The sequence below is a fragment of the Falco punctatus genome (assembly GCF_963210335.1).
Source record: "Falco punctatus genome assembly, chromosome: 10".
Lineage (NCBI taxonomy): Eukaryota > Metazoa > Chordata > Aves > Falconiformes > Falconidae > Falco > Falco punctatus.
Genome location: NC_137590.1, coordinates 10735151 through 10749404, shown reverse-complemented (window position 1 = coordinate 10749404; position 14254 = coordinate 10735151). Strand labels below are relative to the sequence as shown.

At 50.1% G+C, this 14254-nt stretch overlaps 1 protein-coding gene across 1 annotated transcript in view; it reads right to left on the bottom strand.

Annotated features, from left to right (window-relative positions):
- RBM38 (RNA binding motif protein 38) overlaps positions 1-14254 on the bottom strand; it is a 15724-nt gene extending 1470 nt beyond the window's left edge. Inside the window, exons 1-3 of the mRNA XM_080403926.1 lie at positions 13855-14254; positions 13124-13247; positions 12446-12500 (exon numbers count right to left, since the gene is read on the bottom strand). Coding sequence (XP_080260052.1) covers positions 12446-12500; positions 13124-13247; positions 13855-14022 — 347 coding nt within the window. The 5' untranslated portion in view covers positions 14023-14254. The remainder of the gene's footprint in view (positions 1-12445; positions 12501-13123; positions 13248-13854) is intronic.

The window sequence follows — 14254 nt, the reverse complement described above, 5'->3', positions numbered from 1 at the left end:
CTGTGGAGGCAAAGGGAGAGAGTCAGCAAGGGGCTGGGCTCCCTCCAGCCTGCATGTCCCCCTCCTTCTCCCCAAATCCACCTGTGTCAGCCACAAGAAACGGTGCTGCCCAGCAGTGCTGCCCTCGAGTGAGCGGTGCTGCTTGGGGTGGAGGGAATGGAAAGCAAACCACTCCTAGACCCCAAGGCTGGAAGATGACCCCCAGTAGTACAAGATGAAGCATGGACTGCAAAAACAGACACACACCCTGGTCTCCAAGTCTTCTGTCTCCCACTCTCCAGGCTGCTGGTCCCCAAAATAACCTCCCTGGATGGCTGCGATACAGCCCCACTGCCTGACTGGCTCGCCACATGTCCCTGGCCCCCACATGCCCTGCCAGTGCTGGCAGCCTTGCCACCTCCTGTATCCTCCAGGTCCACGCTCCCCACTACCACCCAAATCCTGCTGGAGGCTCCTGAGGACCCACAGCCCCTGTGGGGCACCTCCCGGCCCCAGGGACACCTGGTCACTCCCTGGCTCATCCCATCAGGGTAGCAGCATCCCACCAGGGACGACTGCTGTCCCCAGGCACAGATGCAGGCCTTCCAGCTTGCCAGCTATTATCAGTTACTACACATTTAAGCCTATGTTTCCATAACACTGGGTGTTTAGGGCAATGCTACAGGGTGTGTGTTGTAAAACACGATACATTAATTCTGGGTTTCTTCTCTTCAGTAACACTTTGCAGTAGTGACCACGCCAGCAGCCCCCAGCCTGGCAGTGATGCTCATGTGCCCTTGAGTTCTACATCCAGGCTCTGTGGCCAGCCAGCCGCCGGCATTTCTCTGCCCTGTTAATGCAGGTCCTAAAGCGTTGCTTTTCACCAGCCGGTTTGCCCCTGCCCCAAGGTAGCCGTGCTGCTGAAAGGAATTTAACAATGCCACAGTCAATTAAAGTCCATAGACTGAAAGATCCTGGAGATGACTAATGCAGGATTGCCCACTAATTTGCTAGAAACTGCTAATGAGGAAGAAAGAAAAAGAAGGGGAAAAGAAAAAAAGCAAAATAAAAGTGCTATATTTTCCAAGGAGCCCACAAGTCAGGCCTCAAACAAGAGCAAAAACTGGGCAGACCTGAAGGTTTAGGTCCATCCACATAAACTGCCATGGGCCAGACAAAAATGGGCAATTGCACATTAACTGCAGAGAGCAAATGGTACCCGCCTGCACAGCCCTCGGCAGCAGAGCACTCCATTGTGTGCAGGCTTGACAGATCTGGGGCTTGTTTAAGAAACAGGGGGCTGCAGGCTGCCACCAGCAAACTGCACATGACCACTGAGAGATCAAAGCCACGTGCAACCCGCACACTGTGGAAAAGGTCCCTTCGGCTGGCTGCTCGCTGAATCCATGAGGCCACGGCACAAACCAAAAGCCATCCGCAGGAGAGCTCATTCCACCCAACCCATCCTGGCAAACAAAAAAACCCCCAAGGTAAAATTCTGCAGAGAGCTTATGCAGATTCAAATATTTTTGGGATTTCTGCGTGGATGTCTGTGACAGCACATTTTCAAACATGACCACTTGTAAAAGCCTCCCACAGGCTTTTCACAAGACACAGTCCCATACATGCTCTGTAAAGCCAAGCTCAGTGGCTTAGGGGGAGGGTACCTTGCCCACCCACCCATCTGATCGCTCGGGCTGCAGACCCCAGCAGCCTCCCCACGCTGCCCAGCAGCTGGACCCAGTGCTCGGCTGCTTCGGAGGGACGCACAGCCAGGAACTGGACACCTCTGCTGGATGGGTCACTGGCCACCCTCGATCCACCTGAGCACCTGTCCTAGGTCTCAGCCACCACCTACAAGGTCCTGGGGTCCACGTGGGGCTGGTCCCTCCTATCCAGCACTTACAAGGCTGTTCCCATTCACTTTACAACCAGGACTGGATGGTTTAACATGCTCTTCAGGCAGGAGAAAGGCTTCTCGCAAACAAGTGCCCATCTGAATAGTTTTCTTTTTCCCACTCACATATGCACTTTGCTTTTTTCTTGAGGCTATCTGCATGATGAGAGAATGATTGTTCTCCTTCCCACAAAGAGCAACACTGCCTTTGAAATCAGGGCCCTTAGATATAACAAGGCGACCCCCTGAGGAGCAGCACTGGGGGATGGATGGTGGAAAGCAGCACCTCAGCCTTCAGCTGATGAAGTGCAAGACCATCTCCAGACAGAGCTCAGAGCTATTCCTGGCGTAGTGCAGAGAGAGGGACCTCACAGCCCTTCAGTCCATAAATGCACCATACCCGAAATCACCCTGTGACTAACAAGAACGAGATGAGGCAGCAGAAAATTACTGAATCGCTTTTTGGTTTAGCTCTGCTCTCAACTGAGGCCGGCACAGCCAAATCAGAGCTACAGCTTACAAACCAGTTCAGACCAAGGGCACTTCACGTCATGCACTCGCATCTGACAGCAGCTGCCGCCACCTCTTCTGAGGAGCTGGACCTAGTCCTGACCCAGAAGGCTCACACAACCGCTGGAGGAGAGATGAGATGAGTGGACCCCATGCATGCCTCCTGCTCTACACCCTCGTAAATTGGCAGCTCAGACAACAGCCTGCATCTCAGGTTGGTGACAATCTCTGGCTGCCTGTCACTTCTCCCTATGTGTGGTGTCCCACTACCAGCATTCCTGCTACTCCAGGGTGCTTGACGAAGTGTTAAAACCACTCCACAAATGCAACAAAACAAATGCACAACCCTCATGCTCAGGACTCGCTGAGAAACACCCACCAGCAGGAGCAGAAGAGGGGCCTGCACTTCTCCTCCACACAGACATTCAGCCCGTGCCTGCAAAATGACCAGGAGGACAGTCCCAGAGCCTCCAAGCCATCCAGCCTGAGCATCATCCTGTTCGAGCAGCTCCACAGGTCACCCCCAATGTCCCTTGCTGCCACCCAACTGTTCTTCAGAGCTGGCACACCCCATGCGCGGGACGGGGCCGTATACGGGGCCATCAGGGCGAGAACACGCTCCCAACCTGTCCCTGAGAAACTCCGCACGTCGGCTTTGCTTTCATGTACATAGCTCCTCCATCACAGCTCCCACGGTGTGCTCCAGAGAGACAGGAAATCTGTGGCATCCTGCACTACTTTTTTTTTTTTCCCCTCAGCAAGGAAAAATTCCAGCTCTTCAATGCTACTTTGAATAAAAAGCACCATTAGCTATGAATACAATAAGTACCTGTATACTGTTTCCAGAAATACATCCCAGCCCTATGCATACACAAGCCCACATCACACACCATAGTTTACTGCACTAGAAAAATCACACTCAGCAACTCCAGGATCTGCTTCTATGTAAAAGGGAAGGTTCTTTTGGTCTGTGGGGTTTTAATAATTTAGCTTGACATTTCAATCGAGGTATTATGCAGTTTGGATTTCTGAATTAGGTGGACAGATGGCAACTCATCGATCAAAACACACAGCCCAAGGTAAGGTCACTTTGATGACTTGCAGCTACAAACAAAACAAACCAGTGCAGTACAATGAAGTTCTCTGCTGGCTACATTTCACATCCACAGAAAAGTCCCAAAATATTTCCCCCCTCCTTCAATTATCTCTGAAGATGATCTTTCAGGAAAGAAAAAAGCTCTTTTGGAGTTCTTTTTCTAGAAATCGGCAAACTCTAATCTGAATTTCTACAGAATGAGTCACATCTGTGTTTTAAGACACCTTTCCCTTCCTCCCTCCCTGCAGTTTTCCTCCATCCCCCACGATGAACCCTGCCAGCCAGAAGAGAACTTCATCTAGAATACACACAATGTGATTATAAAACATCAACCAAGTGATCAGCCATTGCCACCACACATCAAAGTCATCCCGTGAACAGCAGAAGTACGAGATGCTTATGGCATTATGATTAATCACGGGCAAAGGCCACAAAACGCAACGAGCGTGGTCAAACCTAAGTCTAGAGCCAGCGGTGGCCGCAGGAGGGACTCAGGAGGGCCATCGTGGTGCAGGAGGGCAGCCGGGACCACCACGCTAGCCCCTGTTCCTAACTACATGGCACGACGCGACGCTGCCCTGGCAGCCAAAATTGAAAGATTAGGAACAAAAGAGATTGTTACAGAGCCACTGGCAGAGGAGACACAGGCTCAGCTTCTGCTTTTGCTGTGCAACACACGAAGGGCAGAACAAAAGCAGCTTGTTTGTGGTGCAGTCCTGGGTGGAGATGTTCAACTGCATCAGGTGGGGCTGGCAGCTGCCAGCACCCTTGGCTCCCGGAGGGTGCTGCCTGCTCCAGGAATGGACTTTTTCAAACCTGCCACCGCCGGGTTCTCCCCACCACACCGGCAGGCGTGCGCTGGCAGGCAGGGGCAGCCAGGAAGAATGGACAAGTCAGATGGTCGTGCACCCCACACCTCTTCCCAAACAGCAAGGAAGAGGAAGGAGCTAATGAGGCCTTCTCCCTTGTCAGCACTCTGTCTGGCAGAGCTCTTGGAGGCACTTTATATGTTTGATTATATCAGATTTACACCTAAAATGTGCTTTAGCTGCACTTTCTCATCTCTCTCCCATCCTGCAGGACATGAGCCATGAGCAGCTCCTGCAAGCCGCATGGATCTGGGAGACCAGCAAGCAAGATCTGAGCCCCTTGATCTCTGCCAGCCACACTGGGATGTGGTTCACTGCTCCTGGAGAGAGGTGGGAGACAACTGCAACCCTCTGTCAAGAGGGACACAGCATCACGCAAACACTTGGCAAACAAGGAGGGGCACGGGGCTCTTGGCAGTCTCACAGAGATCAGCACACAAATGCCACTGCGACGACCAGCCTTTTATTCCTTGAAGAATAAAAGAAACAGAGCCCTTTGTGTCTGCCAGTGAAGGCACAAATTCTGGCATATGACCCCAGGAATTTCGCCTCCATTTCCACTAGAGCTGACCCATTAGCTGCTGCAGGGGCACCCACACTGCCACAACACATGATGTCAGGCGGTGCTGGGCTTCAGTTGGTAGGTGGTACTGGAAGATGAGCTGAGCATAGGCACAGCTGTGCGTGACAGCACCAAGAAAGCTACCTCTGGTGAAATAACACGTCCAACCGCAGCCTGGGTGACAGATTTTAAGATGTATTTTGAAGTGGGTTGATGATTTCAAGAGCAGCCGACAGAAGCTGCTCTGGGGAGCACATCCCAGCAACACCAAGGAAAGCAGTGGCAGTGCAGGAGCTACTCGTGGCCATGCTCGCATTAGCAGTGCCACACCACCACCTCAGAGCTGGCGATGCACAGACACATCCTGATGTAACTCACGCCCCAAGAACATCATTCCTGAAGGACACTCCCAAGCCAGCAAGCACTCACCTCATGGAGCCACTTTAAGGAAGCCTGTGTGGAGCGGTGGCCGGCTTGGCCATACGTATCCTATGGGCCCCAGCCACAATGACAGGCTGTAGAAACATGAAAAATTCAAGTCCTGTTCTCATATCCAGATACCGGGGGGGGGGGGGGCTACAGGCTGGAGCATGGCCAAAGCAGTCCCTGCCTGCCAACAAAGACTCTTGCTCCAGAGATCATGCAGAGCTTATCCACCAACACTCTGGCGCAGACTGGGACATCCACTGTGCTCTGACCACTGCACCATCCATCACCATTCACTGCCACGGGCTGGGCTTCAACCACTGACATGACCAACCTCCGGTCCTGAAATGTCCCTTACTAAAGCAGATTGAAACATCTGCTGAAATTTCAGCGGCTTCTGCCTCAGCAGCCAGCGATCGCAGCCAGCTTAAGTAAGACAAGGACAAATGCTGCAGCTCCGTGGTACAGTATTTATCCTCACCTACTACAGGATGACACAAACACAAAACAGCAAACCAACCAACACAATTTCTGCTCATCTTATAACTAATTTGCCTGACTGCCTTCTACTTGCCCTCCCCTGGCCCCTGAGATTTAGATAGCAGCCTGTGCAAACAGGTACACTGGGCTGCCTGCTTCCCAGTTGGGACCAGGCATCACCTCACTGGTGGCAGCCACCAGGGAATGACCTGGCACAACTGACTGTCCCAGGCTGGAATCAGTAAAGAGAAAAAGCGAGTGTATTGCAGGATTCATAACCTCTGCCGGTTGCTGAGCCTACCAAAACTGCTGCTGGAGAAATACAAATGCCAACTTAAGGGTACAAGAGCAACCAGTGATTTCAATTTATTTTCAATGTGCCAGGAGAGAGAAAACATAAGGAACAGGAGGCACTGCAGCAGCCGAGATCCCATTGTAGCCCAGACACGTCCCCATTTTACAGCGTTAGCACATCACTTGACTTCATGATGCAACAAACTCATGGCCCATAGAAAAGGAAGGTGGATCCCACAAGAACAAGTAAGAAGAAATGCCATCTATACCTTCCCCCACAGCCAAAGCAGAAATGTGGGGGGAAAACCTGAAATAAATAAATAAATAAATAAAAAGAGGCTGCAGATAAGAGTACATCTCACAAAGATCTAATCCTTTTTCTCAGCTTAACCAACAGTCTGAGAAGAACATGCTGAGCTCCACCACAAGTTAGCCAGGCTCAGCAATTACTTTATCCTCTGCATCTTGCTTCCCCCACACCCAAAGGAAAAAAAAAAAAAAAAAAAAAAAACACTAATCCCAAACAAAGGCATGTTGGGCCAGACCAAAAATAGTTTTGGAGAAGCAGGCTGAAAAACACTCAGGTAGCAGGAGATAACATCTGCCTGAAACAAGAGCCATCTGGCACCAAGGAAAAAGCCACATGGAAGTTTATCCACAACTAGTCAGCTATCCAGAGAAGGAAAAACCCCTCCCCTTTTCAGTTATCAGCACAGCCAAACCAGAAATGAACTGACAGAAGAAAGAGAAAATGCCTCACACCAGTACACTACTGGAGCCCGAGTCCTTCAGCATCAGTGTGAGAAAGCCAGGGAGATGCTAGATTCGTCCTGTCCACACAGGAGGAAACCCAAAAGCTCTGACAGAAAAACCCAGGAAGCCCCAGGAGTTCTGCCTTTAACTAAGCCTGCCAATTTTCTTCTACAACTTGGAGAAAACCAACGGCTGCAGAAAGATCTCTAAAGTCTTCAAGTACCTGACAAGTTTTGGCGTAATATGTATCAAACTGACTACTTTCAACTGGTTCCATTTTTTAACAGACTTTCTTTATACATGATCCCTTCCGCTGACTTTTAATTAAAAACATCCACACATTTGATTTATCAAAAACTATTTCTTGGATAGATGAAGCGCTCTGAGGTAGAATGCTTTAGCTACAGAAAAAGCAATGAAATACCTATTTTTGATAAAAGAAAGCCTACACTGATAAAACAAATAGTTCCTCAGCCAAGAAAAAAATTCCATTTTAAGAGTTTCAGTGATCTCTGCTGCCAGTTGTGCCTTTGTTGTTCTACAGCACCTGAGACACCTCTCACCGCACCTTTCTGCAAGCTGGAATCACGGGGGGGCTGTGAGCCTGCCCCCGGCATGGCTTTCCCAGCCTCGGTGCTTTGGCCAGAGCGCAGCCAGCAGCAGCTCAGCTATGGCACAGGAGAGCTGGTGACAGGGAGATCGCAGGGGACAGCACGATCCTGTTTACAGGATTTAGAGACCAAAAAACAGGAGGCTCAGTTTTAACTCTGAGGTCCTCGACTTTTCATCTTTTGTGATCATAGAGTATATTTAGCTCTGGTATGTAGCTTGCTCCCATCTGTGGGGAACAAGTTCTTCATCTAAGTCATATTTAGAAGTGACCCAGTGTCCTTGCTACCACATTATCAGCACAACAACTGTCTAGTTCCCTCGCTGGTGTCCTCAGCTCACAGGCAGGCTGGTCAGAGCTGCATTTATCATTCGAATTACTGGGCATGCGTTTAATACTACAGAGTCGGGGACCAGTACGCCAACAGCTGCACAAAGGAAAGATGAGATCAAGTACGAGCTGGACTGCTCTGAAAATTCAGACAGGTGCACGCATCTCCCACACTGGGACCACAGGGCACCAGCCAGATCGGAATAGGAGAAGTTTCCACCTGCCACTCCCCAGCTCCTGCAACAAGGGGACTTGAGCCTCTGCTGCTAAGGAGGATGCAGAGCAAACCCGCCAAAGGCAGGAGAATCATGCAGAGAAGATGGCACAACTCAAGTCACGTGCTGTAAAGACGAAGCTAGAGCCATATCAGTCTGGCTCGCCATCACACGCAGCTCTGTGCCCCGATGGCACTGGTATGGCAGCAGCACTCTTCACCCAGAGCCTGTCCCCTGCAAGAGGGCTACTACTGCCTTGAGCCTGGCATACCATTTACGTAGCCAAGCGTAAGGTCAGTATATCCAACGATACTCTCCTCTGTATGGTTCTGCAGGCCTACACGAGAGGCAGGACATGAGCAAACTGTGCCCAAAGCCAGAAAGTTTTGTACATCAGGCCCTCGGGTCTGATACCAGCATTTGCCACCTTGAAGGACATGTTCAAGAAAATTCGCAGTCATCTGATCTGCTTATAAATACATCTGTACTCTTAAAATTAAAATAAAAAATGAAAGGGCCTCTTTGACTGGCAAGTGTTTGGTCTGAATAGCAGTCAGCATGCCTGAGAACTAGCAGCCGAAGCCATTTGGAAAATGGATTTGAATGTTTCTTAGGAAATCCCCCCACGAAAGCTTTCATGTTATTGGCACACGATAAACAACAGGTGCCGGGTGTGTCATCCCCATGGGAGCCGCGTGTGACCGGCAGAGCAGGCTGGGGTCCTGCAGCGGGACAGCTTTTTGGTAAGTGGTGCAATAGGAAGTCGGAGCAGGGGGATGCCAGCTGACAGAGGCTGAGCACAGCAAGGCCAGCGTGTGCCATTTTATAAGCATAACCACAGAAAAGATGAAAGTTTGTTTCCTTTTATTTTTAACCCAGTAGAGAAGTTTTAAGGATAAACAGCTGCGAGGGAGGGTGGGCTGACACAAAGAGGGGCTTTCTTCACTTCCTAACTGCAGCAGCATCAATGCATGAAATTGCAAACTCAAAAGAGATTTAACTCTTTCTGATGCTGCCCAAGACTGAATGTGGGACAGAATTAGGGGGCCACAAAATAAGCAACTACACAAGGATGGGCAGCAGGGTCTCTGGAGCAGCAGCACCCAATGTGCAGATACAGAGAGCTGGATCCTGCTACAAGAGACAGCTATGTGCTTCCAAGAGCTCGGTCACTTACTCAGTCACTGGTAGATCTCCCACACAGATAGCTCCGCTGAGGCACAGCCACAGGAATGCATCTGCCATACACCGCTCGCATCCAGAGCAGCAAGCACAGCTGCAAAGAGAGCCAGGGAAGCTCCATTCCCTGCAGACTCAAACCTGTCTCAAGCACCATAGTCCCAGAAAAGAAAACCAAGAGGGGGGCACCAAGCAGCTCTGCCACGTCACCATGTACTCCTGGTCAAGTCATCTACACAGCTGCTTCTAACAGCTTCCATGGAGTTTCACATGTTTCTCAGAATTTCTTAAAAGGGACGCTGCCGCAGTAGGAATTTGGAGAGAAGGTCTCCACCTCCTCTGACCGTGTAAGCACTGCTCTGTGCTGGCTAGAGGCTGCAGGGACATGCGGCGGCATCACCAGCTGCACCTAAGCAAAGTGAAGTCTGTAAGCTCTGGGCCGAGCCCCCAGGCCTAACGCTGCTTCCCTAAACTCAGAAGCCAGATCTCCAAGTCATAAGCGCATCCTTTGCTTCGCATTACTGTCAAGATCTCCAGTTACAACAACCTAGGGACTACTTTTCAGAACAGGATTTACTACCAACTCCATGCTGTCTGCTGCGTGCCTCCCCTGCGAGGACAGCAGGAGGAAGGAGAGAGGCTCTTCATGGTTTCTCTTTCTGTTCCGCATACCCCAGGCAATATTTACAGCTGCATTTGGGTGCCTGGGGCTCGGGAGAGAAGCCTTCAGTTTATAAATAATCCTCACTGATGTTTGGGTAATTTTCATAGTTTCCATTCATTTTAGGTTTCACTAAAACCTGTGTTTTGTGGCTTGATAGCTGGAACGTGACTGGCTGGCTTTCTCTTACTTAACTGCCTAGCAGCTTATGGGTTGTTCATTCATTTCTTCCTTGCCAAGCCCAGCTTGCACACCTACTACCCCATATCCCATAACAATCGTCTTTTGGAAACCACATGCCAACCCCTGGACACAAATACTTTGCACAGACAGGAACGGCAGGGGTGAGAACCAGGCAGTGTCCTACACTGCAGGCAAAGCAGACGAGCCACTGAGCTTTGTCTGGGGAAGGTCAGGATCCACCCTACGCAGTGCAGAGCAAGTGGACAACAGCGATTTGACCAAGCTTCCAGAAGACAGACAGATCCTGATAAACTCATCTATCCTCAAACGCCACAGAGTGCCAAGGAAATTGTGGGTTCATGGGAACACAAGAGTGAAGCCTCACATGCTCTTAATTTTGTTGGTCTACTGACGAGACAAAGAGGGAACCGGCAGCCAAGCTCTGTTGCTTGACTGAGCACCTGATGCTTTGCTCAGAAGCCACAGAGCAGCCCCAGTCGCAGTGCTCAGGTAAACGGCTCTGCATTTTGCCAAACCCCCATTTCCAGCAATTCTGCTGCAGCAATGACTGAAAGCAATGAAATTCTTGTTTACTGATGCTTGCAAATAATGATATATAATCCCCTCCCTCCAACCCTCCAGTCTCCTGGTTCCTGTCTCTTGGCAACTGATAAATAATTTATAGTGCTCTCTGCTGTATGTGCTAACTGCAGCGCTGCTGGCTTAATGATGAAACCAATGCCTAAAGACTGGAACAGTAACTGTCTAGATCACAAGGAACATGTACGTCAGTCGATCCCACACTCCTCTGTATGTGAAACTAAAAGCAAACTGTTAAAAAAAAAAAAACACCCCAAACCCTACATTTTCCAGAGCTGCAGGGCTGCGGCTGCTGGGCAGGAACGGTTCCTGGGTTCCTGTATTGCACCCACAGGAACAGCAGATTATCTGCACGGGGAGCAGGCATGCGCTGGCGCTCCTGCCAACACATTTTGTTTAACATGCTTCACCATTTTGCTCTTTTCTGTTACCATGCATGGGAAAACTTGTAACAGGCTGGTTTTACCATCCACTGCTCTTGTGCACCCCTGGAAAGCCTCTGGGGTTCCCATCTCAAAGGCACTACTACTGCCTACTTTGGGGGCTGTTAAAAAGCAGCATCTTGTCTATGTAGACTACTGTGGCTCTTGCACAAAAAAAAAAAATCCTCTTCATTTCATGACAGATGTTCTTCGAGTCTTTCCAACAAAGCCATAACCACTTATGAAAACTGGCATGTTTGAACTGTACACAACACACGTACACTGGGTGTGCACTATTGTGGCAACACAGTCTCTTACATCCATAAACTGACTGGAATGAGATTACCCAGGCAGTTGGCAACTGCAGCCACGAGGACAGAGGAGTGAAAGTTTCTGTTTTGTTTTTAGCAGAATTTTTTTCTCTTTGAAAAAAAACCAACAAAAAAAACACCCCAAAAAAACATGAGCAGAGCAGGAAAGAGATGAACTATTTCTGTTGACAAAGGCCAAAATCCCATCTATTTATATTGAGTCACACAAAAAACACAACAGAGCAGCGCTCAAAAGCTTTTAAAAATGCACCTACTTTCTTAATGCTCTTACAAAATAGTAATAAAAAAGCCCTATCAATATTCACTTTCTGAAATGGCGTAAAAAAAGAACTGCATCAATCATTAAACAGTTAAATGAAGGCAGTATGACAGTCACTATTGTTCTCGTGAAGCACACTTGTCTTTTGCCGAGCAGCTGCCAGATCCTATTAGATGTATAAAAAGAGGACTTTTCTAACCGAGTAGGGATGGTATAAGCTATTGAAAACAGCAGACAAAAGCCCACTTTTGCAGACTATTCAAGCCTTGTATAACATCTGTCCAAAATCAATTTTTGACCTAATGTTACTTTCATTAAGTAACAGACTTTGTTTCCAATGCAATTTGTTTTCTGGGATAAAACTGTATCCTAAGCATTATTTACGTGGGAAACAGCACAGAGGAAGCAGAAGATCTTATTCGAGAAACACGGGAACCGAATTTGCTTAATTGTTTTGACACCTTATGTACTATAATAGAGAAACTATTTTCCATTTATTTTAATTCCTGTGAATTCTTGAAGTTGGCAAAGAAGCAAGCAATGCACTGGGTTTATTATGACTAAGAATTACTGAGGATAAAGGAGGATCTTTGGGAATTACATTAAAGCTGACAAACGCACAAAACTTCTGAAATCTTCACCAGAAATAAAGTACTCCAAACATTAACAACAGCTGTTGAAACTGTCCACTCTTGACAACTAAGGCTTTTTTCACATATTTTAAATAATGAGGAAGTTGATTCATGAATTTGATTTCAAGCAGTCTGTTAAGAAACGTTTCCACTTACCCAAAGGGTCTCTGAATGAAGGCTGGATGTAGCTGCTGCACACCTATGGTAAAACCTAAAAAAAAAAAAAAAGTTCAGAAAAAAAGGCGTATTAATGAATGGCATCCATTGTACTCTTCAACTCTTAATATACATGCATAATTAATGCATATACACCTCGTATAAATAATGCGTATACACCTCGGACCACATGTACATGCATTTTATCTGCTATGCATGTGAGCAAACTCAGAGCCCCACTTAGAAGCAAGTCAATCTTAATATGTGTATGTGATATGCACGAGGACCAGATGGGAATTCCGATTAATGAACAGTGTGAAAGTGCAGTAATTGAACAGACAAGGGGGTGTAATGCCTTATTTTACACACTGGCTACTGCAGTCATTAAACCAAAGGGCAGAACGACAGAAGGGATCTTACTGCTAATACCAATGTAATGGAGAAGATAACAGGAGAACAGCATAGCCACGGAAGAAAACAGTTTTAACTCTGTTACATGGCCTTAGGTACCTAACACCAGTGTTAACTGGTACAAGTAAGAAGATATAGAAAAGAGGTAACTGGACTACGGAGCATCCTCAGAACTATGAGGGGTAAGCACGCATCATCGGATGAGATGAATCCGGCTTGAGTAACTTGTTATTCTAACAGAGAGACAGGATCTCCTGGATGCCTCACCAGTTTGAATACTTCTTGGTTTTGCTCCCAAATATGCCAGGTTCACATTCGCTTTCCTGCCATCAATGATGGGGTTTGGGTCTTTGCACGCTCTTTCAGCTGCTGCTCTGTCTGCCATGGTCACCTGGAATTAAGCACAGCCTTGTTTGTGGCAACAGTGCTTCGTAAACACCCCAGCAACAGGCACCAAGCAGAGTTTATTTATCGTTCTATTTTGAAGCAGGAGCTACACTCCACTCCCCGCGGTCTCACCGGGGTAGCAAAGGCGGGCAGGGCTCCCAGGGGCCTGCCAGGAAACAGGGGCTCCCCCCTCGCCCAGCTGCTCCGCTGGGCTCCCGCCAGCTGTTTGCCCTCCCTCCCCACCTCCTCCCCCCGAGCTTTTTTGACGAAGTTGACGGAGCCGGTCCCAAAGCTCCCGGCGGAGCCGGTCCCAAAGCCCCCGCAGGCCGGTGTGCGGGGCAGCGGGCAGGCGGGGGGCAGCGCCCCGAGGGGGCGGGCGGCACGGCACGGCACGGCGGGGACCGCGGAGGCCCGAGGCGGCGGGACCGGGGGAAGGAGGCGCTGACACGAGCGGTGCGGGGGCCTTCCCCGCCGGGCCCCCGCCCAGCCCCGGGCACGGCCTCCCCGGCCGCGCAGCAGCGACGGGACGGGCGGCGGCACCAGGCAGCGCCCGGCCAGCGGGGCTCCGCCAGCCCCTCACCGCGGCGCCCGGGCAGCGGAGCGGCACTTACAAAGCCGTATCCCCGGGATTTGCCGGTCTGCCGGTCGGTGATCACCACCGCCTCCTCGATGTCCCCGAAGACCTCGAAGTACTTCCTGAGGGAGGAGTCGGTGGTGTGGTAGGGCAGCCCCCCGACGAAGATCTTGGTGAAGGTGGTGTCCTTCTGCACGGTGTGCATGGTGCCGGGCGCGGCCGGCCGCAGCCGGCATCCACCCCGCGCCGCCGGCGACCAGAAGAACCACCCCCCCTCCGAGCCCCCGCGGCGGCCGAGGGGAGCGGAGCGGCGGCTGGGTCCCGGGGGCCTACAGCCGGCTCATGGCCGCGCTTTGTCCCGGGAGCGCGGGCGGCGCCGCGCCCTCCCGCCGGTGCCGGTGAGTAGCGGCCGCCCGCCGCCGCCGCCGCCTTTGTAG